Here is a 23,327-nt window from a genome sequence, read left to right as displayed (position 1 = left end):
ACACACAGTCTCTGGTGCTTCAGTACACACACGCGCACGCACGCATGCACACGCAGCCTTTAACCTACCTGGGAAACCCACGGAGCACTAGCAGTGGGCATGCTCTTTCAGAGGTGTCCTCTGCAATGGTCTTGTATCGTGCTATGTTGTCAGCCATGTTGTAATGTGCGCACAGTCCCGGGGCCTGTACAGTGGCTCTGGAGCCGCCATGGCAGTTTGGTCCCCTGTTCGGGGATGGAAAAGCGGAAGCTTGAGAAAAGCCCCGAGTTTCCCATGGGAGTACCAAAAGTCAGGCACAGAACTGAGGTCATATCTGCCTATCAGATCATGTCTGCAGACCCAGATGAGGGCCTGTCTTTGGACTGGCCCTGTAGGGGCACTGGCTGCTGGAGAGTCTAGTGGTTAGGGTTGGCCGGTCTCTGGACAGCAGGAAGGAGCAGCTGAAGCTGCAGACTGGTCAAGGACTGCGGCAGCCCGGGAAGGGCCCATAGGGACTTGTGGGGGACGAGGCTCACCTGGATGGGTAGGAGCCTGGGGACCGTTCCGGTATTCTTTGGGAGTGCTGGCACCTCCCACATAGCAGCTCATCCCCCTCTTTGCTTTCACCTTGCATGTAGCCGCTATCAACAACAGCTCCGATACCGAGAGTGTCCCATCCCCGCGCACGGAGGCCACCAAGGACACTGGGCAAAATGGGCCTAAGCCCACCGGCACTGAGGCATTGCCTGCTGCCACCCAGCCACCCCTCCCTCCACCTGAAGAACCTGCAGCGGCCCCCGCTGAGCCCTGCCCAGCCCCTGATGCCAGTGGCCCACCATCCCCAGTCGCTCCCCCGTCCCCCGCCACACCCCCGGCCGCTGTTCCCAAGGATGACCAAGAAGACCAGGCGGCCACAGTTCCTCAGACGGAGGATGCCAAGGAGCAGAAGCCTGAATCTGAGGAGCTGATGATTGATGTGGGAAAGGCAGAGGAGCCTGAGGCCCCTGAGGAGCCGCCCAGGAGTGTGACGAGTGAACACAAGGAGGAGGCTGAGGAGGAGCCCGAAGACAAGGCCAAAGGCACAGAGGCCATCGAGGCTGCGTCTGAGGCGCCACTCAAGGTGGACGAGGCTGGAAGCAAGGCTGCGGCAGCCAAGGGTTCCAGCTCGGGCGCCCCCCCAGGACAGTGACTCGAGTGCCACCTGCAGTGCCGACGAGGTGGACGAGCCCGAGGGAGGCGACAAGGGCAGGTGAGCGGCCCCAGGCAGCCCTGGCTGTGAGCGTTGCTTCTTGTGTATTCTGCAAACACAGGGGACACCCTCCATCTGCCAGGGGCAACACAGGTGGCCCTGCCCGCCAGGAAGTCTGTGGCTGGTCTGTGGGGGGCCAACGTGAGACTGAGACCAGAAATGGGGGTGTCTGTCACTGTTCTATTGCTGTGAAGAGACACCGTGACCAAGGCAGTTCTTATAAAAGAAAACCTGTAGCGGGGGACTGGCTTATAGTTTCAGGGATTTAGTCCATTCCACCATGATGGATGGGGAGCTTGGCAGCGAACATGGTGGGCATGGTGCTGAAAAAGAGAGACAGGGACAGACAAACTGACTGACTGACTGACTGACTGATACTGAGCCTGAGCCTGGCTTTAGCTTTTGAAACTTTCAAGTCTACCCATAGTGACACATTTCTTCCAACAAGGGCACGCCTCCTAATCCTTTCTAATAGTACCGTCCTTGCAGACCGAGCATTCTAATGTACGAGCCTGTGGTAATCAGTCTTATTCAGACCACCACCAGAGGGTTCTTTTTATTTTGGTTTTTCAAGACAGAGTTTCTCTGCGTAGCTTTGGAGCCTGTCCTGGAACTCACTCTGTAGACCAGGCTGGCCTTGAACTCACAGAGATCCGCCTGCCTCTGTGCTGGGATTAAAGGCATGTGCCACCACTGCCCGGCGGATTCATTCTTGTAGGGGGCAGTGGAAGGAAGACCCACTTTGGGGCAACATGGAGCTGAGATCTGGAAGTGAGGTAGCCATAGAGGGCTCGGGGGAGAATGCGTTAACAGTGTATGTTGGTGACCTGCAGCTGTGACCCAGACCTGGTGGCTTGAAGAGGCGGAGTAATGGAGGTGGAAGGTCCACATCCAGGTGTCATGGAGTCACTCCCATATTACAACTTGAAAAGTCCCCACCCAGCGTCTTTCACTGCAGATGGTTCCATGGAGTCCCTGGCTTGTAGACACAGCACTCTGATCCCAACTGCCTCCTTCTTTCCCAATTCCTATTTCCTTGAAGGATGCCAGTCTCCCTGTGATGACATCAGCATAGCTTTCCGACAAAAGTCCCATGTCCAGGGGCCCTGAAGTTAGGTCTGGGACACAGGGAGGACCCAGTTCTTCCCTTCTGTGGTGAGAATAGTCAGTGCAGAGGCCCTGGGTGGGAGCCCGCCAGGTGCACGCAGGACCACTTCATGGGCCAGGCTGTTGCATGTGAGCCAGGTTGTTCCAGTGATGGCAGTGGTTGAGGTGAGGGACGTGGATTGAGGTGATCTCCTCCAGGGCCCAGACACTGGAGGCCCCTGGCCATGCGGTCACCCCAGCTTCATCTCTGAAGTGATAGCATATCTGTGGGGAGCATTCTGATTGGCACCCTCCGTGCCCTAGGGGCACCATGTGGACCGTCTGGGCACTCAAGGGCAGGCCTGGAAACCTCTCCTGATCACATCTGGACGCCCCACCCACCTCTGGGCAGCTGCAGGAGATGTTTTGTGACGAGGCAGTGTACTCTGTTTATTTTGACTGCAAACAGCAAAGTCTGTTTTCTCTCCCCTCAAGTCTCTGAAAAATTCCGGCAGAGCAAGGGAGGAGACCATGACCTTCAGACCAGCCCACACAGGGCCCTTCCTGCTTCCCCTGGCTCCCCTTTCCCCTCGGGACTGGAAGATCTGAAATGGATGCTTTGTGGACCTTCTGTGTCCCCTGGGGACTCCACTGGTAGGGCCCACATGGAGCAGATGGGCAACAGATGGCCCTGGATAAGCAGACGCTGGCCAGCGGGTTTCTGAGGGGCCCCCGATGTCCTCACAGGCACAGCAGGGGACACAGGGCCCATGGCAGCTTTGGTACCACCAGGGTCTCTACTGAAATGAGAGTGCCACAGAGAGCCGCAGGTGGCACCCTTGTCCTCCAGAGTCTGGACGGTAGGCTCATAGGTTGCAGAGCCAGGCATGGGGGCACCGCCCTGGATACTAGCCCCTTCCTCAGACTTCTCTAGGCTCTGGTCAGGCTAGTGCCCCCTCAGTTCCAGCTCCCCTTCTCCAGTAGCACCAGCCACTGGTGTCCTTCCCCTCCCTTCCTGGTACGTGATGGCTTTCCTGCTTGCTGTCTAAGCCCTGGGCTGGGACTCAAAACACCTGGCAGGTCAGGCCCTGTGGGACGAACAGTCCACTGCCTTGGGGCCCACGTGTGCTCTCAGTGAGCGACTAGACTTCCTGGCTGGAAGCTTACCACCCACCAGTCCTTCACCAGGCACACCATGGGGGCCAGGGAGGACAGAAGTGCATCAGCACGTCCAGCTACCTGGGCTGCTGTCTGTAAACTGGGGGTGATCCCATCAAGCTTGAAGGGCGCTGCTGGAGAGTACAAACACCCACTCCCACCCCCCCACCCCCCTACCCCTCCACCCCTCACTTTCAGAGTCGGGGTCTGGTGCTTTCCAGCAGGGTTGGAAATTGGAAAGTCCCCCCCCCCCCCCCAAGCTCACTTTCTCCACCTGCAATGGGTACAGACATATCCACAGAGTTGCTTTGTTATCATAACCATGATCCCCGGGGGCCAGGCCCTGGATCATGCAGCGTGGACTGGGCAGGCCCCTGGAGATACTAGACATAGGTCTAGCAGGGCCCTGATTCCTGAGTACTCTGGTGCTGGTGAGGAGAGAAGACAAAAGGATTATAGCTCTTGAGACCCGTGGATGGTGTGTGTGCCTGGAAGGAGGCAACACTAGAGGATGCTCATTGCTGTTAGTGTGAACTGTGGCGGGAAAGCCATCTGAGTACAGGAAAGAGCCAGCACAAAGGCCCTGTGGCCATCGGAGCTTATGCTCAGTGGTTTGCACAGAGGCCTGAATCAGGGAGTGTCGGGACCAATGGGCCTTTGGTCTTGGAGCCAGAGATTGTTAAAGCTTTTTTTTTTTTTTTAAGACTTATTATTTTTAATTATGTGCCTATGTATAGTATATGCACATGAGTGCTGGTGCCTGAGAAGGCCAGAGGCCATCTGGTCCCCTAGAGGAGTTGCAGGCAGTTGTAAGACACCTGGCGTGGGTTCTGGGACTCGAACATCAGTCCTCTGCAAGAGCCGTCTCTCCTCCCCATTTGTGTGTGTGTGTGTGTGTGTTTGTGCACCTGTCTGAGCGCATGTGTACCACATTCATGCAGAGACCACAGAGGCCACAGGAAGGCGGCCAGAAGAGGGCATAGAATCTTCTAGTGCTGAATTAAGGCTGTTGTGTGCTACTTTATGGGTGCTGGGAGCCAAACCCGGGTTCTCTGAGCCATCTCTCCAGCTCTGGGATACCGTTCTAGCCTTTTACCTTCCTAGAGATAATGGGGAAACGAGGGCACATGGTCCCTGTAGAAAAGGCCTTAGCTCCAGGGGCGTGCCGTCATGTAGTAGAATTGCAGTTTGAGTCTCTGTAGAAATGTATTTGCACATACACAGAAGTGCGGATTTCTGCCAGCACTGAAGCTCGATACTGTTTTCCACCTGTACACGGATTGGGGGACACAGTGCTCCCCGGATTTTACTGCTCACGGAAAACAAGGTCTTCTGTTGTGGTGGTCCCCTCCACCACAGCCCACCTTCCTCTTGGTGGCTCTCCTGAGCTATAACTCAACATGCCCAACAGCATGCCACTCAGAGCACACAGTCTTGTGACCTTGGGTATTTTCAGTGTCTCACAGTGTCACTCCAGACCAGGCCATCACCCTAGAGGAGACGTCCACACCCTTCCCAGCTGTGGTGTCTACGGATGCTCCAGTCCAGTGTCCTATGAAGGGAACAGGGAATGTGGCCACTGTGTCTGGCCTCTCTTGCCCTGTGTTTTGGGGTTTTTTCTAGTGGGGGATTGAGGGTCAGGGCTCCATGATGTGGACGTCACGTTTTGCCCTGTGTGTTCCTTCATCGTCAGTCTGCGGGTATCTGTGTGGCTTAAGCAGTTTGTCAGGAACACTCATGAGTGGGTTGCTCTGGGGTGTACATCCTCATTTCTCTTGAGTATGATTTAGCTCAATGCGGGGCTAGTGGGAGCCTTGTTTTTGTGTTTGATGTTTTGTAAATGGGTCACACTACGTAGCCCAGGTTGGCCTTGAACTTACACAGTCCTGCCCAGACTCCCCAGCACTGGGATGACAGGTGTCTTGCCACCATACCGAGTCTGGGCATGACCTTTAGAGGAGTTGTCCATCCATCTTCCTAAGTCTGTGTAGTATTTTATTTCAGTTTGAGTTTGCCAAAGCTGGCCATTAAAATGGCCACAAGGCAACTGGGTGGTGGCGGCGCGGGTCTTTAATCCCAGCACTCAGGTGTCAGAGGCAGGCAGATCTCTATGAGTTTGAGGCCAGCCTGGTTTACAAAGAAATTCTAGGACAGCCAGGGCTGTGACACAGAGAAACCCTGTCTCGAAACATCAAGGAAAGAAAAAAAAGAAAGAAAGACAGCTAGGGGCGAGTGAATGACGGGATATCCGGGATACGCTGGTAAAACCCAAGGTGGAGCAGGGGTCAAGTGAAATCTGGTGAGGACAGCAGCCAAGGAGTCCCTGCCATGGGTGTGGACAGGTGGGACGGAGGGATGGAGGACTCAGGGTGACCTGTTCTTCCTGTCCCCCCTGTGTGCCTCAGGCGGCTTCGGCAGGCGTCATCCTGTCCGCTCTCCCTGCTCGGCTGAGCATGTGGCAGATGCGGGCAGCAGGCTGCTACCCGCAGGGCCTATCGCACGCATGGCCCTGCCGCAGTGGCGTCTGTGCCCCCTGTGGCTCCAGCCATGTCCCAGCTGTCAGCCCTTCTCTCCCCAAAGGCTGGAGTTCCGGCTTACATGTTTTCATGTGGCTTGAGTCGGGATGGCCACCGTACTCAGGAGCACACAGGCGCCCCCCCCCCCCCCCCCCCCCCCCCCCCCCCCCCCCCCCGTGCTTTCGAGAACCCACCCCGGATTTGTCCTCTGTCCAAATTCTAGGGCTGTAGCCCATAGCTCAGCCCCCATCATTGAGATAATGAATCTTGCCCACCCCACAGGACAGGACGGAGCCCAGAACCATACTTGGGCCCAGCAGACACAGGCTCCAGTTAGTGGAGTCCTTGGCCCCGTCCCAGGGGCCCAGCCTGCTCTGGGTTTGGGACGCGAATAATCTCTAAGGAATCTCTCAGTGTCCCTCCACCCTGATCCGGTTGAGTCTGTGGCCTTCTGGCCACTCCCTCAGGGCCCGAGTGGCCTAGGCACCCGGTTAGGGCTTTTCAGCTGTCTCTCTGCCCTGAGGCTATGTTGGAGCGTTGGTGTGTGGGGGCCAGAGGAGTGCTGCTACCCAGCAGTGTGTGTTGGCTGGGGCACACGGACCTCTGCTAAGGGCCTCCCTGGTGGGCCCCACCTTCCAGGGCTTGAAGGAGCAGCCATGGAGGCAGGACAGCCCCCTTTCCCAGGAAGGCCCTGCAAGAGCCTGTGGCTGATGCTCCAGCCTGACCTGACGCTTGTCCCTCCCCAGGCTGCTGTCACCAAGGCCCAGCCTCCTCACCCCAGCCGGCGATCCCCGGGCCAGTACCTCGCCCCAGAAGCCGCTGGACCTGAAGCAGCTGAAGCAACGAGCAGCCGCCATCCCCCCCATTGTGAGTAAACCCTGCATCCAAGCAGCCCGCCTTGTCCTTGGCTTCCTGTGTGCTCAGCAGTGTGGGTAGGAGCTCTTCCCAGGCTAGTGGCCCCCAGAGATGGCGATGCGTACGTAGGGCCGGTGATAGGGTAGGAAGACTGGGAGGAGTTGGGAGATCGGGAAGTCTGATGTGAGCGATCGCTCTCCAGAAGTTCTGCCACGTCCCAGACCAGGCAGCTGTGGCCAGCAAGCCCCCAGACCCCAACGACACCTCAGCCAACTAATGTCCAGGCCTTATCAGGTCTCTCTTTGGGGCCTTTGGGAACGAACACCTCATTTTCCAAAGACATTTGGCTGGCTGTAGTCCCTTCGGCCATTTCCCTTTTGAGATTTAGGCTTGGCCTTTCCATTGAAGGCAGCAGTTCAGGGGGATCCAGGCTGGCCTCTCCGTCAGGCTTAAGTGTCGAACATGTATGCCTGGCCTCACTGCTAGCTCCCCAAAGCTCCCCCCTTACTCCCGATTCCCAGTGATGTGGGGGTGTCGGGTAGACTGGGCAACAGTGGGTCCCAGCACCCACCTGGCTCAGGGCAGCTGAAACAGTCCCCTCTTTGGTGGTGGTGACCCCTATGTTTGATGTTAAGACTATCTGCCTCCACATGGGGGCTTTGAAGGATATGGCTGCCTTTCCGTACCTGGCTTTCATGCCGGCCATACACAGCCATTCCGAAACCTGTCAACCTCTGACATGGGACTAGAATGTTCATGCCCGCCCCATACCCCCAGCAGGTCACCAAGGTCCATGAACCCCCCCGGGAGGACACAGTGCCCCCAAAGCCAGCTCCCCCTGTGCCTCCACCCACGCAGCACCTACAGCCAGAGGGTGACGTGTCCCAGCAGTCGGGAGGAAGTCCACGCGGCAAGAGCCGGAGCCCGGTACCTCCTGCCGAGAAAGAGGGTGAGTGTTGAGCACAGTGCGGTGAGAGTGAAGGACAACCCTCTCTCTCTCTGGAGCTCCCGTGGCAGTGCAGACCAGACAGGGGAGGCATAGTTAAGGTAGCAGATCACAGGGCTTAGCCACAAGCAGCTTGAGCTGGGGGCTCTTGAGAAACTCCTGGTGCGTGTGTGTGCGTGTGCGTGCCTGTGTAGGCACGCACACACATATGTGCATGCAAACACGTCTGTAGCCAGCTTCTCCTTCGGTGTGAATCAGTTTGCTTGTGACCTTTGGGCTCCCTGAAGGGACCGTGCCGATCTCTGTCCCGGATCAAGAGCAGGGCTGACCTGAGCTGGACTGGCTAGGCTCTCCCTGGCTAACACACGGCTTGCCCGCTGTCCACCCCCCTTCATCTTCAGCACATAGTACAGAGCCTTCCATGTCAATAGTGGGCGGCATCTGCCAGGGCTCCGTGGTACTTGGACATCTGTGCTGCACTGGGATTGTCAGAGGGAGGTAAAGGCCACCTAAGCTGGAGGTGGCGGGCGGGAGGAACAAGTGGGTCAGGGCGGGGGCAGGGCAGTCTGAGTTGTGTGTCCAGCGAGGATCTGGCAGGCGAGGTGGGGGTGGGGGATGACGGGAAAAGGCCCTTCGGGGCCTAATAATTGCTAGAGGAGGTTGTGGCTGGCAGAGGAGTGGGAGAGAAGATCAAAGAGGGGAACGGGGACTCTGATTGTGTAGCTCGATTGTGTAGCTCGGGTGGAGCATAGCTTTGAGTGACGGTGTGCTGGGGGAGGGGACTGTCATCTGATGAGGGTTTGGGGGAAAAAGTCAGTGTCTGAGACAGGGCGGAAGGGAGTAGGGCAGGGGTGGGAGGCGGGCTGAGGAGACGCTCCTCCCAACAGCTCTAGGGTAGCCCGGACTTGACAGGTGGCCTTGGAAGTGGGAGGAAGGGGAGCCTTGTGTTTGTTCCCGAGGCCAAGCCAGCAGGATGTAGTGATGGCCCCTGGGGTACGAGGGCAGGGGTGTCTTGTTGGAGCTGGGGCCAGAGCATGCTTCTGTGAGAGGTGGACTTTAATCGTCCAGGTGTGGTGTAGAACAGAGTTGTAAGAAGCCAGCCAGACTCAAGATGGTAGCCTGGGGTGGCCGTAGCGGAGGGAAAAGACACTGGTCTGGCTCAGGCCAGGCAGCTGTGGAGGAGTAGGGCTGAAGCCACCCAGGGCCAGCCAGGTCCTGCTGAGTTGGGGCCCCAGGCCCTGGGAAAAGAGCCAGCAGCCCATGGTCCCTGAAGCTGGTTCTGGGCCCATCCATGGGGCCAGGGCTGTGTTGTTTCCTAGACTCCTCCCTGGGGAACGTTGCACCTGGCGGCAGGCTCTTGTCTCTCACGTGGTCTGGCCACAGCTCTGCTCCCCAGGGGACACATGAACCCAGCATGCAGGAAGCCAGCTTTCTCTGTCCTGGCTCCGGCAGGGAGCCTCCGGGCCAGGAAGGTCCCTCGGGATCCCTGGGCCCGGCTGGAGGAACAGGTTGTCCATCCTGGCTCTTAGCCACCTGCCTGCATTGGCTGGGTCTGACCCCGTTTCCTTCCAGCCTGAGACTTCCTCTCTGTCCCCCAGCTCTCCAGAGCCAAGCGGAATGGGGCAGCCAAGGTGTACATGAAGCCAGGGCACCAGGTGTTTGAACTTCCGGGTTCAGAGCAAGCCCTGTAGGTAGAGAATGTAAATCCCATGCCAGTTCCTCTGTGGGCCATCACCTCCACGGGGCATGAGTTCAAGGGGAGTTTGGCCTTCCCTAAATTAAGAGAGATGTGGCCTGTAACACTCAAGCCTCTGCTTCTGCCACAACTTGCCTTCAGTACAACCTCGGATTATGTGGAGGGAGCTCGGCTGTCCTTCACAATTTCTGGGTGGGTTGTGATCCCCAGAGTGTATCCGGCCAGACCTTGCCGCTTAGAACAGATGCGGCTCAGGTGAGACCTTGTGGAGCCTCGGTGAGTGCTGGCCTGACTCTGAGCATCCAGGGCCTGAGAGTCACAGGGTACGTGGGCCCTGGGGCACAGCCACAAGCACGGGTCGTGGGCTGCAGCCAGCTGCCTGTGTTCCCAGCTCGCCCCTGCACGCAGCAGCTGAGGCCTCAGTCTTTTCATGAGGACGGTGAAGGGTCAAACTGGCTGTGACATCCGGGAGAGTGCTACCTTTTGCTGTTGTTTGTGGCCATGTGAGTGCCAATGCCGACGTGGCCCCATTTGGAAGGTGACTGGAGACCTCATCAAAAGGGTCTTGGTCGCTGTCCTCTCTGTATGTACCTATACAGGCTCATCAAGGCCTGGCTGGGACTCAGCCCAGTGACTAGCTATAGTAGATGGCTGGCACACAGACTCCCTGGGACTGCCCCAGTGCTCATCTGGAATGGCTGCTACAGCCACGTCCATTGCCGTAGCGTGCAGACCCTGATCAGCAAGCCTGACCCACCACTCTTGGTCCTGTGCGCCCGGCTGGTGGCATTTTGCGGGGAGCCATGAACCAAAGATTAGCCCTCTGACACATGCCCCCTGTTGTGCCTCGAGATGGCCGAAGTGCAGTGGGTGTCACTCCCACCTGAGCGGTCTGCCAAGCCCTCTTTCCTGGCACAGACAGATGTCTATGGACTACCGATCCCAGAGCCCCATTCTTGTGCCCAGTGGGTCCCTGTAGCCGATGCTGTGAGCCAGTCCCATACCAAGCAAGTGTCATGGGGATATGCATGGCAGCACACCTGTGCTACCGTGTCCCCACGCCCCCCTTGCTGGGGTCCTGTTGTAGCTGGCCAGTGGGGCTGCAGGGTATAGGGATGGCAGAGCATTCCCTGACTGCCCACCTCTTTCAGCAGAGAAACCTGCATTCTTTCCGGCCTTCCCTACTGAAGGCCCGAAGCTACCTACTGAGCCCCCACGCTGGTCATCGGGCCTGCCCTTCCCCATCCCTCCACGGGAGGTGATCAAGACTTCCCCGCACGCCCCAGACCCCTCTGCCTTCTCCTACACACCTCCTGGTGAGTCGGCACACCGCCAATTAGGCCTCTGCAGTCGGTGGCAACCGGCTCTTTACGCTGGCCCTGGACTGCATAGTGAAGGGTCCCAGTCGGATGAGACCAGGCTGAAGGTTTGGCCTGCTCAGTACTGGGAAGCTGGGGACCTTCTGAGACTTGAGAAAGCTACCACCCTGCCTGTGGTGGCCGTGGGGAAGTGCTTGAGCTGGCAATGGGGAGGCCTAGCCTGGGAGACACTATCCACCAGTGGCTAAGGCAGAGAGTGGGTATGGGCGATAGCGGGAGGGCAGCCTTGGTTGACATGCCGTGAGACTGGCTGGAGAGCCAACTAGGCTTTCTATTCTTGATGGGTCTCGGCACCATTAAAAGGAATCCAGCCAGGGGCCAACAAAGATGAGCGGCAGCAGGGGCCAGCCCAGGTAGAGCTGATTCTGAAGGACGAGTGTACCAAGGGAGATTGGAGAGCAGGGAAAAGCTTGCCAGGCAGAAGGAACAGCGTGTGCGAAGGGCCAGGAAGAATAGGGCCACTTGAGGCTCCAGATCAAGCTGTCACAGCAGAAAATTACTATCCAGGGAGCCCAGGGATCCCCAGTCACATGCCACTGAAATCCATGCCAAAGGTGACTCTCCTGTGGGGAGCCATCTCAGGCATAGGGAGGGGGTGGCCTGCTGACTTTGGAAAAGACCCTTTGACCCCTGTGAGGAGAGGAGAATCCTAGGGAAGGAGTGGAAATGGGGTTTAGAGGCTTGGATGTGGAAAGGGAGATAATGGTGCCGGTATGGAGGGGCAGCCCAGAACTTTGGGGTTCCATGGAAGGCTCAGGTCACGGAACAGAGACATGTGGTGCAGAGGAGCCCCCCAGTATACACTTAATGTTTGCTTGCAGGTCACCCACTGCCTCTGGGCCTCCACGATAGCGTCCGGCCCGTCCTACCCCGTCCCCCCATCTCTAACCCCCCGCCCCTTATCTCCTCTGCCAAGCATCCCGGCGTACTTGAGAGGCAGCTAGGTGCCATCTCCCAGGTGAGTGCCTCTTGGGCTGGCTCTCCCATCATGGGGTTAGTCAAACCATCTGATGTTTCCAGGGGTGCTGCTGGGTAGTGGCTAGTGCCCTCACTCCTGCACGGGCCAGTCTTGGGGTCTGTCTAGATCAGAAGCTGTGCATTCCGCTGTACGGCCTCAGGCAAGTGACTCACCGTCTCAGGGCCTCGCTTCACCCTCCGTTAAGTGGGAGGGTGGGGAGCTGTAGGCGCAGCAGGCTGTGGAGTGTCATGTGGTAAGCCCTGGATCACCTCTGCAGCCTGCCTGCCCTCACCACATGCATGTGCAAAGCATTCACACTGTGTCCTTTACATGAGCGCCGGCCTTGGTGGGTGTTGGCCTGTCCACAGTCCTGCACCTGAGAGGGCCAGCAGCCCCGTCTCTGACCTGTATATCCTCAGGTCCTAGGCAGGGCTCTCCCTGTGGTTGAGTCTGGCTGTGACCCAGTCCCTTGCCCTGGCAGGGAATGTCTGTGCAGCTTCGAGTCCCCCACTCAGAACATGCCAAGGCCCCCATGGGCCCTCTCACCATGGGGCTGCCTCTTGCTGTGGACCCTAAGAAGCTGGGTAAGTGCCCATAACCCTTTGGTTCCTGTGACCTGTGCTGAGGGGTGGGCCATCTTGGCCTGGGGAGCCCAATGGAAGGGGCAGCCTGAAACCTCTGTGTATTGTCTCGCCCACCGCCAGCCCCATTCAGTGGAGTGAAGCAGGAGCAATTGTCCCCCCGGGGTCAGGCTGGGCCACCTGAGAGTCTGGGAGTGCCCACTGCTCAGGAGACATCTGTGCTGAGAGGTAAGGCCCGGCCAACTCCCTTCACCTCCTAGAGAGACCGAAAGCCGACCTCATGGCTGGCTTGAGACCTCGAAAGGGTGGTTGATGGCTTTCAGGCTTGGGGCCCTAAGAGCTGTGTCTTATGCCTTCCAGGGACGGCACTGGGCTCCACCGCCAGTGGGAGCATCACCAAGGGCCTCCCCAGCACCCGGGCCGCAGACGGCCCCAGCTACCGCGGCTCTATCACCCACGTAGGTGCTGGGAGCAGGCAGGCAAGCAGGCAGAGTGGCTTGGGGTGGGATGAGATGATCTCCGGGCAGACCAGAGATGACGGGCTGAATGGTCACTGTGCCGTGTGGGGTCAGGCCTAGACGATCAATCAGGTGTCATGTCTCAGGCAGTTAGATGTGGCGGCAACCAACCACAGCTAGGGATAGCCAGGCGGGGTAAGCAGAGTGTCAGGAGTCGCAAATCAGTGAAGTGCCTGGACTCAGAAAGTCACCAGGGCCAGGAGGAGGGAAGTGACGTTAGCTAGTGTGGCCAGAAGAGATAGCCAGAGCAGGGCTGGCAGCTGGCTCCCGGCATATCACCCAGTGGTGGGTGCCAGACTCAGTACCACTGTGTGTGGTCAGACACACACACACACACACACACACACACACACACACACACACACACACACACACACACACACACACACACACCACCAGAGGGCTTCCAGCCACAGGCCTGCTCACCACAGTGCCCTTTGGACTCACTATGGGGGCCAACTTTGATGCCCCAGGCTTCCCCTCGAGTCTGTTTGGAAATTGTGGCCTTTTGAAGGCAAAGAGCAGAAGCCGCGGGCAAAAATTCAGCCATATGCTCTGGCAGCAGCGGCCCTCCCTGACTCAGTTTCTCCTCTGACAGAAATATTACTGTCAGGAGAGTTATTTCAAGAAAGGGCATAGGTCACAAGGCCAGCATGAAGAGCTTCAGGGGCCAGGTCTAAGGGGTGCCAGCTCCTGAAGGCTGGGTGACCCTTTCCATTGATTCGGGCTTGTGGAGAGTGAGGTCAGCACTCTAAGGCCTGTCTGACAAAGGTATTGGCGAGACCCCCATGGGTGGCGGGTAGAGACTACAGACCCTACTGTTGTCTGCGACCCTGGAGCCTAAAGCCATGCAGCCCCGTGTCCTGCTCAGCTCCCGGGATTGCACTCAGGTCTTGGAGCAGCCTCAGTGGACCATAGTGGCTCCCCATGTTCTTTGGGTTTTGTCCAGTGGGCTATGCAGAGCCGAGCCATGGTCTGTCTGCATTTCCGTCCTCAGAGGACAGTCCCTCCATGCTTGGAGCTCCCAGACAGTGCCTCCCTTTCCCCCAGAGCCTGTCTGGATTTTCTTAGCATTCACCTGCCTGGCTCTGGGTAAAGGGGAGGCACCCAGAATCAGCCCAGACTGCTCCTGCCCCATGGGGACTACTCAGCAGAGCAAGCCCCACGGGAGACACAGCCATCACTGAATCTGCTCCTGAGGTCACAAGAGAGAGAGCTCAGAATTTGGGGGTGCTTTGTTAGGGGCCTCTGAGAGTCAAGCCAGAGTCCTTATTATGTGGATGTGTAAAGTAGTACTCAGATTACTAGTAACAGTAGTCAGCAACTTGGGGTAACTGCCCCCTTTTATCCCCCATGGCTTGGCTCCAGAGCTACACTAATGGCCCCATTCATGCTCCCAGAAGTCACCTGAAGTGAATACTGCCCCACAAGACTGAAGGCTGTTCCTGTGACACCTCCTCCTGGTGGGGGCTTACCCCCATCTCAATCAGTGTTTCTTAGTTGGTCAGACTTGTCCCCAGGGACATCAGGTGGCATCTAGGGATGTGTTTACTAGTGACAGTGGACAGGGCATGGAGGAGTGTTGAGTCAATAGTCGCTGGCAGTTCCAGGCCAGGAAAAGGTTCCTGAGTGATCATGACTGCCCCCCCATACCTCAGTTTCCCCATCTGAAGTAGATAGAGTAATAACATCCAGCCTGATGTGGTGGCTCAGACCTGTAGTCCCAGTTCTTGGAAGGCTGAGGCAGGAGGATGGTGCATTCTAGGCTAACCGGAACTACATCGAGTGAGAGACCTTATCTCTGTGAGACAATACGATCCTATTCTTGATAGCGTCTGTAGGAGAGTTCGAGTGACAGACAGGGTGTTGGCCACAGTGCTGGCGCTAGGAAGCCAGGATGAGGGAGACTAGCAAGGGACACAGCGCTGAGTGAGGGTCTGTGTGTGTGTTCTGTGCATGCTTCGCGGGGTGGGGGAGTGGGAGGTGTGTGCTGAGTCACCCGCAGGTCCGGGAGCTTACCCCTCCACCCCTATAGGGCACGCCCGCTGACGTCCTTTACAAGGGTACCATCAGCAGGATTGTCGGTGAGGACAGCCCAAGTCGCCTTGACCGGGCACGAGAGGACACCCTGCCCAAGGGCCATGTCATCTACGAGGGCAAGAAGGGCCACGTCCTGTCCTATGAAGGTGAGTACTGATGACAAACCAACCATGAGGTTAGGTGGGGTGCCTGTGCCTGTCCCCCTTTCTTTCCATTTCCAGGCGCTCTGTTGTCAGGACAGATGTAGCAGGGACACTGGGAGCAAGAGCACATCAGACGGACGGTACCTGTCTGTCTGTCTGCCAGCTCAGGATGCCCCTGCAAGGGGTGTGTGGGAAACCCCTTGTTGATTAGGAGTCATGAAGACCAGACTGCGGGATGTGTCCCAGACAGCCAGGTGTGGCCAGTCTACACTTGCCTGGGGGGGGGGGGGGTCCTCTGGCAGGGCGGAAGGCAGGCCCGTGCCTTTGGAGTTTGCACTGGCTCCTCTAGGTAGCCTCGACAGGTTGAGGGCTGGGCCTCGGTTCTGCCCACCTCCCATAGGAGGAGGTAGATATACTCAAGGTCCTTCTGTGAGGGCGCCGTCCTCGCCCTGGAGGGCTAAGGCAGCCCTGGTTAGGGAGGAGGCTGTGGGGCCTGTGGAGGTGTCTTTAGAGACAGGAAGAGCTGAAGTGATACCAGGAAGTGTTTGCAGAGTGACTTCCTGTCCTATAGGCATACAGCAGAGGTCAGGGCTAGCCTTGGTGGCTTCCCCCAACATAAGCTGGGAAAGCGGGGGGGGGGGGGGGGGGGCAGTTTTGAGCGTCACGACAGGGAGAATCTGTGGTAGAGCTGTGACACACTACTCTGTGGCCATAAAAAGCAACCAGTGCACCCCAAGAGTTGAGGAACCCATGGCTGAGGAAGCATCTCCCAATGGCCAGGTTCCCGTCCCCAGTGATGCCAACTGCAGGCCTGGGGTCTGCCAGCTTCTCTTTCCTTGAGCCCCACAGCCTCCTAGTCCTTGAGGTACAAGTGGGCCCATGTGGCTCTGGCATCTGCCAGTGGAGCACGGTCTTGGGGACAAGGGCTGCAGCTGCCTCTGGTGCCAGTTGCATGTCCCAGTGACAGCCCGCAGTGATGATCCAGCTGGCTGACAGAGGTCCTAGCCAGAGCCCTGAGTCACAGCTTGGGAGCCTCCACAGCCTCAGATTGTGACCTTCCAGCCTGTCTGTGTGGAGCTTTGGATGCCCTCTGGGTCCTTCCTGGGTCCAGTGGGTCTGAGGCAGTTCAGGGTGTTGCCCACTGTCTGCCCCAGCGGCCAGCCCTTTGTGGTCTCCCAGGTCTCAAAGGTCCAGGTTACCGGGGAAAGCGAAGCTCCCCCCTGCCGAGCATGCTGAGGCACAAGTGTAACATAGCTTCACGTGGTCCTTGGGCCCGGTGCTCACACACACCTGTGCACACGCAGATCTGCAGACGTTTATGGGGCTTCCCTGTGTACTCAGACTTGGTTAATGTGCACATAAGACCTGTGGGCACAGATGCACACCCACCTGCATGACCGTGGGCGGCACCACCCTGCTTTTTCTGCCCAGAGCAATTCTGAGCTGGTTTGAGGGTCCCGCAGGCTCAGCCAGCCTGCCGTCCAGCCGTGGGATGGCAGGGCCTCCTTCCAGCTCTGCCTGTTTGCGGGCCAAACCCCATGCGGATGGTATCCTGCTGCCACCCCACACTATACATGCTTTCTGGCCCCCAGGTGGTATGTCCATGTCCCAGTGCTCCAAGGAGGACGGCAGGAGCAACTCAGGCCCGCCCCACGAGACTGCCGCCCCTAAGCGTACCTATGACATGATGGAGGGCCGTGTGGGCAGGACCATCACCTCAGCCAGCATCGAGGGTGAGTGTCCCGCTGTGGTGGCCCACCAGGGCCAGGTGCTGTCCCAGGAACCTCCGAGACACACAGGCTGGAATGGAAAGGGAGGTGGCCTCGTGACATGCCTGGAGGGAACCAGCCAGTGGCTGGCCCAGTGTTAACAGAGAAATTGAGGTTCAGCTTACAACCGAGTGGGGCCCAGGGAAAGGGGCACTTATTCGCTGGGTCTCATGTCTTGGGGGAGACGGCTGTTGGTGGACCCCAGCCCTCCCGGACACCATATGGTGACGCCATCCCTGCCCTCCCCAGGACTCATGGGCCGCGCCATCCCTGAGCAGCACAGCCCCCACCTCAAGGAGCAGCATCACATCCGAGGCTCCATCACACAAGGTATACTCCCCTCACCCATCCCCCGCCCCTGTCCCTTGGTGCGATTCTGTCCTCAGGCCGAATATAGGGAGGGCAAGCCCCCTCCCCCCCCCCATCCATGTGCTTTATAGGTGGAATGGACTACTCTTGCTTCACTCAGACCGATTTAGCTCAGTCTTTGTGACGAGCTGCACAATGTGGGTTCAGTTTGTGTCCGCACTTCATATGAAGAAACAGGTTCAGAGAAGTCAGTTTGCACACCCAAGTTCACACAGGAAAAGAGGGTTTGAACTCAGCCAGGCTAGTTGCAGGCATCACTACTGGGAGCCCCCAGGCTGAGCAGGCCAAGGCCGTGGAGAGTCAGTGCTGTTTGCCTGGCAGGAATCCCGCGGTCATACGTGGAGGCCCAGGAGGACTACTTGCGTCGGGAGGCCAAGCTCTTGAAGCGAGAGGGCACACCACCGCCCCCACCGCCACCGCGGGACCTGACTGAGACCTACAAGACCCGGCCCCTGGACCCTCTGGGTCCCCTGAAGCTGAAGCCAGCTCACGAGGGTGTGGTAGCGACTGTGAAGGAGGCGGGCCGCTCCATCCACGAGATCCCGCGGGAGGAGCTGCGCCGCACACCTGAGCTACCCCTGGCCCCACGGCCTCTCAAGGAGGGTTCCATCACCCAGGTATCAGGAGCACATAGGAGGGGCTGGAGCACCGCGAAGCCCAGGGCGGTTCTCATACTGACCCCATTGCATTGGTGCATAAATTGAGGCCCAGAGAGGTTAGCAACTTGCTCTGGGTCACTGATGGCATCTGCGAAGCCCAAGGCTTGCGTCCCTAACTCTGTCACTCTGTCCCTAACGCTGCTCTTAGCATCTCTACCCGCACATGTGCGTCAAGAGGCTCCATGGGGACCTGGTTCCACCCCGGGGCCACTGTCCCCTCCCATGGCCATGGCTTTGATGGGGAAGAGAAAGGCAAAACAGCTGGACAAAGGCACCTAGGGAGGGACTGTCACCTGACGCCAGGGACACCCAGTGACGGACCAGAATGGTTCTAGAGAATTCCTTGAACATTAAGGTGCCACCCCCCTTTTTTAAGACAGTAACCAAAATATTGGACCCTCCTGAATCCCAGCACTTGGGAGGCTGAGTCAGGAGGATTGGAAGTTTGAGGCAAACTAGACCAAGCAATTCTCTGGCTTAGTGCCCTTCCTCAAAGTTTTTGGGTTTTTTTTGTTTTTTTGGTTTTTTTTTTTTTTTTTGGTTTTTCGAGACAGGGTTTCTCTGTGTAGTGTTGCGCCTTTCCTGGATCTCACTCTGTAGTCCAGGCTGGCCTCGAACTCACAGAGATCCGCCTGGCTCTGCCTCCCGAGTGCTGGGATTAAAGGCGTGCGCCACCACCGCCCAGCCTTCCTCAAAGTTTTAATGTTTAACAATAACAAAAACACTGAGTAGAAATTAAGATCTGGGACCTAGCTGTGCCCAGTGTCCCCAACCTGGCTAACGCCATGGAATCCTCTCCATGATGTCCAGTGCACAGTCCTCTTCTCCGTGGTGCCCTCTGAGACCTAATAGTGAATGTAATGCCAGTCCTGGACCCGGAGCCACAGCCCGGGGTCACAGGTGCATCTGGCTGTGGAATTCCATAGTGTTGCAGGATGGTGGGGGGTCACCCGCAGTTGGCCTCATCCTGGCACCCCTGGATCAGTGCGTGGCCTTGGGGCTGCAGTCAGACTGAAGCAGGCAGGGCACCCAGCCTCTTGGACATCGTATCCTAGTAGAGGTCTGTCCATCTGCCCACGGGGTTTGAGATGCCCCGTCCTGTGCAGAAGTACAGGAAGGGCGGAACTGGACAGCCAAGTATAGACCTGCATCCTCTTCCCAGGGCACGCCACTCAAGTACGACTCCGGGGCACCGTCCACTGGCACCAAGAAACACGATGTGCGCTCCATCATCGGCAGCCCCGGCCGGCCTTTCCCGGCCCTGCACCCACTGGACATGATGGCTGACGCCCGGGCTCTGGAGCGTGCCTGCTATGAGGAGAGTCTAAAGAGCCGGTCAGGGGCCACCAGTGGTACGGGAGGCTCCATCACACGTGGCGCCCCGGTCGTAGTACCTGAGTTGGGCAAGCCACGGCAAAGCCCACTGACCTACGAAGACCACGGGGCACCCTTCACCAGCCACCTACCACGCGGCTCACCTGTGACGACGCGGGAGCCCACGCCACGCCTTCAGGAAGGTGAGGGAGGGAGGCTCCCGCAGGTGGCCCGTTGTGGGGAGGGGACAGCTCACTTTCCGCTGGGTACCCTGGCCACTGCCTCCTGTCCCAACCGATCCATCTGCTGCCCTGCCTCCACACTGCATACAGAGATTCTCCTCCGTTCCCTCTTACCAAAATGTTTTAAATCATTTAAGTCAAGGCTGAGGAGCAGGCTCAGTGGCCAAAGGACATGCCGCACAAGCGTGAGAACCTAAGTCACTCGTGCACACTCACGCACATCTGTAATCCTCATGCTTCGCAGTGGGATGGAAGAGTGTCCTGAAGGCCACAGCCCCTGAATGACAGTCCCTGTCTCAGACGTGGCAGAAAGTGAAGACTAACCTTTGAAATTGTCTGACTCTCTCTCTGTGTCTCTCTGTCACACACACGCACACACCATGGCACTTATGCACACACACATGTGCACACACACAAATTACAATAGTAATAGTTTCAGTGAAGCGTTCCCGCTCCCTAGCGTACATCTTCACAGTACTGTCGCTGTGGTCTAGAGCACCCACATGTAGGGTCCCCTCCGCCATTTTCTTCTCTGATTCTTTCAACTCGACCCTCCCCTTGACTCCTCCGCCCTTCTCAGCTCCCTTCCACACATGCAGCCTTTGCGTGTGCTGGCCCTCCATCCAGAAGGCTCCTCCTTCTGTTACTAGCCAACCCCTGGGTACCCCATGGCCCCCTGTTCACATGTCAGGGCCTGGGGAGACTATGGTCACCTCCAGCCACATCCTGTGGCGTTGAGAGATTGTATTCAAACATTTCTCTTAAGCCCATGTGTTTCCTACCTTGTCATCCATCTCCTGCCTGTGATGGTGGTTCCTTGGGGTTCAGGGATCTTGTCTGCTTTGTTCTTGGGGTGATCCCTCTTCTCATCGTGGGAACGGCTGGTCTATGATTAATTCAGACTGATGGGATGAATTGATGAACAGTGATCAGGGTGTAAATTAATGTTGTCGTAAGGAGCAGAGAGGCCAGAGACGCTGGGCCTTCGGACAGTGTAGCCCAGTGGCTCTGCCCTGAGACTGAGGCTGAGACCACAGTGACTTGTCCCCACAGGCAGCCTTCTATCCAGCAAGGCGTCCCAGGACCGGAAGCTGACGTCGACACCCCGGGAAATCGCCAAGTCCCCACACAGCACTGTGCCTGAGCACCACCCCCACCCCATCTCCCCCTATGAGCACTTGCTTCGGGGCGTAAGTGGTGTGGACTTGTACCGTGGCCACATCCCGCTGGCCTTTGACCCCACCTCCATACCCCGAGGCATCCCTCTGGATGCAGGTGGGTACCTTGGGCCTGTAGACTTGGGGGTCAGTGATGGCTTGGGTGGGACAGTCAGGGTCTGGAGAGTGGGGGATAGGTTTAGCGCTGACATCACTAGCAGATTCTAGGGCCTGGGCTGGGCTTCACGTTTCTCAGTGGGCTGCTTTTCCTGCAGGACTCACCTGTGCCTTGCAAGTGCGTTAAATGAGGCTCCAGTGTGTGCCTTTTTAAAGACTCCTTTGTTAGTGCGCATTATGTCGGGGAAAGTGTTGACAGCCAACACCCCACATGATCAGGGAGCAAGTCTTAAGCTCTGTGTGTGTGTTGGGGAGGAGGCATGTGGGTGCACAAGGAGAGGAAGCTGTGGGTGCAGAGGTGGGGAGCACGAAGACCAGGCATGGGCCACCTGACCCTCCCTCCCTCCCCAGCCTACTACCTGCCTCGGCACCTGGCCCCCAGCCCCACCTACCCGCACCTGTATCCGCCTTACCTCATCCGTGGCTACCCTGACACTGCGGCCCTGGAGAACCGCCAGACCATCATCAACGACTACATCACCTCGCAGCAGATGCACCACAACGCTGCCTCCGCCATGGCCCAGCGCGCCGATATGCTGAGGGGCCTGTCACCAAGAGAGTCCTCGCTGGCCCTCAATTATGCCGCTGGCCCACGAGGTAAGTTGCCTAGGACAGTGCCCACCCCCAGAGCCTCGTCCTGTGCCTTCCTGTGTTGTGTGCAGAAGATACTAGTGTCCCTGTGTATCCTACACTATGCAAGGTGGGCAGAACGGGCCACGTGGCTGCCACTGAGTGCCTCCCGTTGGCTGGGTGGAGTAGGTGGCACATGCTGGCTCCTTGGGGGAAGAGGGGAGGTGCCTCATGCATCAGTTCACAGCCAGCAACTGTGTGAGGAGCAGGCACCCCTTGCTGTCTTACACATGGGCCTTTCCTTGTTGTTCTGAGTCCTTGGTGTGAGGTATCTTTCGGCATCCAAGAGATCAGAACACAGGCTAGGCCTTGTGTGCTATTGCCCACCTCTAAGAACTCAGGAGGTAGAAGCGAGAGGATCGGGAGTTCAAGGCCATCCTCAGCGACGTAGAGTTTGAGGCTAGCCTGGGCTACATGAGACACTCTCAATACAAATAACCAAAAAGAAAGAGAAAAGCGTGTCCACTGTTCGGAGCACTGATTTCTAGAGCCTTGGCACAGCCTGGGTCCCTTTGCCTGATTGTTCAGAGGTGACCATGTGGCTCCTGAAGTCACTCTGGGGGTGAGGGCTGAATGCAAGGAGCTGATACTGTAGGACAGGGCTGTCCGCAAGGGGAGGGCAGTGCTTGGGCTCAAGAAATGCTGGTTGAGAGACACAACAGGCCAGGGGCCTGGGGCCAGGCTTGGCACCAGGGAGGGTCTCAGGCTTCACTTTTGGGGACAGTCACCTACAACTGCCCTCCCCCCCCCAAACTTCCCACAGGAATTATCGACCTGTCCCAAGTGCCACACCTGCCCGTGCTGGTGCCGCCAACGCCAGGCACCCCTGCCACCGCCATCGACCGCCTTGCCTACCTCCCCACAGCGCCCCCACCCTTCAGCAGCCGCCACAGCAGCTCGCCGCTGTCCCCAGGTGGGCCTGCCAAGTGGGTGGGTGGGTCTGTGCCTCGCTCCTTATGCCCTGCAGGCAAATTCTGGCCCATCGGGCTCTAGCTCAGACTCTGACCTTGGGGTTTCCAGGAGGCCCCACTCACCTGGCTAAACCAACTGCCACATCCTCGTCGGAGCGGGAACGGGAACGGGACCGTGAGCGAGAACGAGACAAGTCCATCCTCACGTCTACTACGACAGTGGAGCATGCACCCATCTGGAGACCTGGTAGGGCACCCCAGACCCCGCCCCACCCCCAGGTCCTCATGGGCCACCTGGGCCTGCCCCCTGACTCGGCGGCCTGTCACCAGGTACGGAGCAGAGCAGCGGGGCTGGGGGCAGCAGCCGCCCCGCCTCCCACACCCACCAGCACTCGCCCATCTCCCCCCGGACCCAGGACGCCTTGCAGCAGAGGCCCAGTGTGCTGCACAACACGAGCATGAAGGGCGTGGTCACCTCCGTGGAACCCGGCACGCCCACGGTCCTGAGGTGGGCCAGGTTGGCACCGGGGGGAAACAAGCCTGGGGGGAGGGTCCACAGACGGATGTGCTGAGTGGGAGGGGGTTACGTGGATGGGCAGATGGGGAGAGGATTGAGCAGACGGCAGGGTTGGTGGGTGGGTGGATGAATGTATTGGCGAGAATGCTGTGAGAGAGTGGGTAGGTAGGTGGCGTGAACGCAGGTGGAGGGTGGTTCAGAGGAGGGTGGGGTGCACAGGCAGCTGGGCAGATGATGGCGGGTAGAGGATGCTTTGTGTAGACAGGTGTATGACAGAGCAAGAATGACAGCTAACTGGGGGATGGGGTGGAGGGATGGCTGATGGGCGGGCAGATGGGTAGATGGGTGGAGATGTGGGAAAGTAGGCAGATGGCTGGGCCAGGTGGATGACTGAATGGGTTGGAGGGCAGGCAGATGAATGGGTGGCTAGGTGAATAGATAAATGCGTGGACAGATGGGTGGATGGGTAGGTAGATGA

General features: G+C 58.1%; 1 protein-coding gene across 1 annotated transcript in view; it reads left to right on the top strand.

Moving 5' to 3' along the window:
* The window catches only part of Ncor2 (nuclear receptor corepressor 2), a 164,958-nt gene that overhangs the window by 130,699 nt on the left and 10,932 nt on the right, over positions 1-23,327 (top strand). Inside the window, 19 exon segments of the mRNA XM_052755477.1 lie at positions 618-1,153; positions 1,155-1,228; positions 6,735-6,855; positions 7,621-7,792; positions 10,637-10,801; positions 11,686-11,822; positions 12,304-12,406; positions 12,527-12,631; positions 12,764-12,861; positions 14,957-15,107; positions 16,697-16,837; positions 17,123-17,203; positions 17,564-17,859; positions 19,064-19,418; positions 20,511-20,732; positions 21,143-21,388; positions 22,185-22,334; positions 22,442-22,579; positions 22,663-22,840. Coding sequence (XP_052611437.1) covers positions 618-1,153; positions 1,155-1,228; positions 6,735-6,855; positions 7,621-7,792; positions 10,637-10,801; positions 11,686-11,822; positions 12,304-12,406; positions 12,527-12,631; positions 12,764-12,861; positions 14,957-15,107; positions 16,697-16,837; positions 17,123-17,203; positions 17,564-17,859; positions 19,064-19,418; positions 20,511-20,732; positions 21,143-21,388; positions 22,185-22,334; positions 22,442-22,579; positions 22,663-22,840 — 3,469 coding nt within the window.

This window comes from Peromyscus californicus, unplaced genomic scaffold, assembly GCF_007827085.1.
Source record: "Peromyscus californicus insignis strain IS unplaced genomic scaffold, ASM782708v3 Scaffold_2__1_contigs__length_46816999, whole genome shotgun sequence".
Lineage (NCBI taxonomy): Eukaryota > Metazoa > Chordata > Mammalia > Rodentia > Cricetidae > Peromyscus > Peromyscus californicus.
The sequence above is the reverse complement of the archived record's forward strand: the minus strand, read 5'-3'. Positions and strand labels throughout refer to the sequence as shown.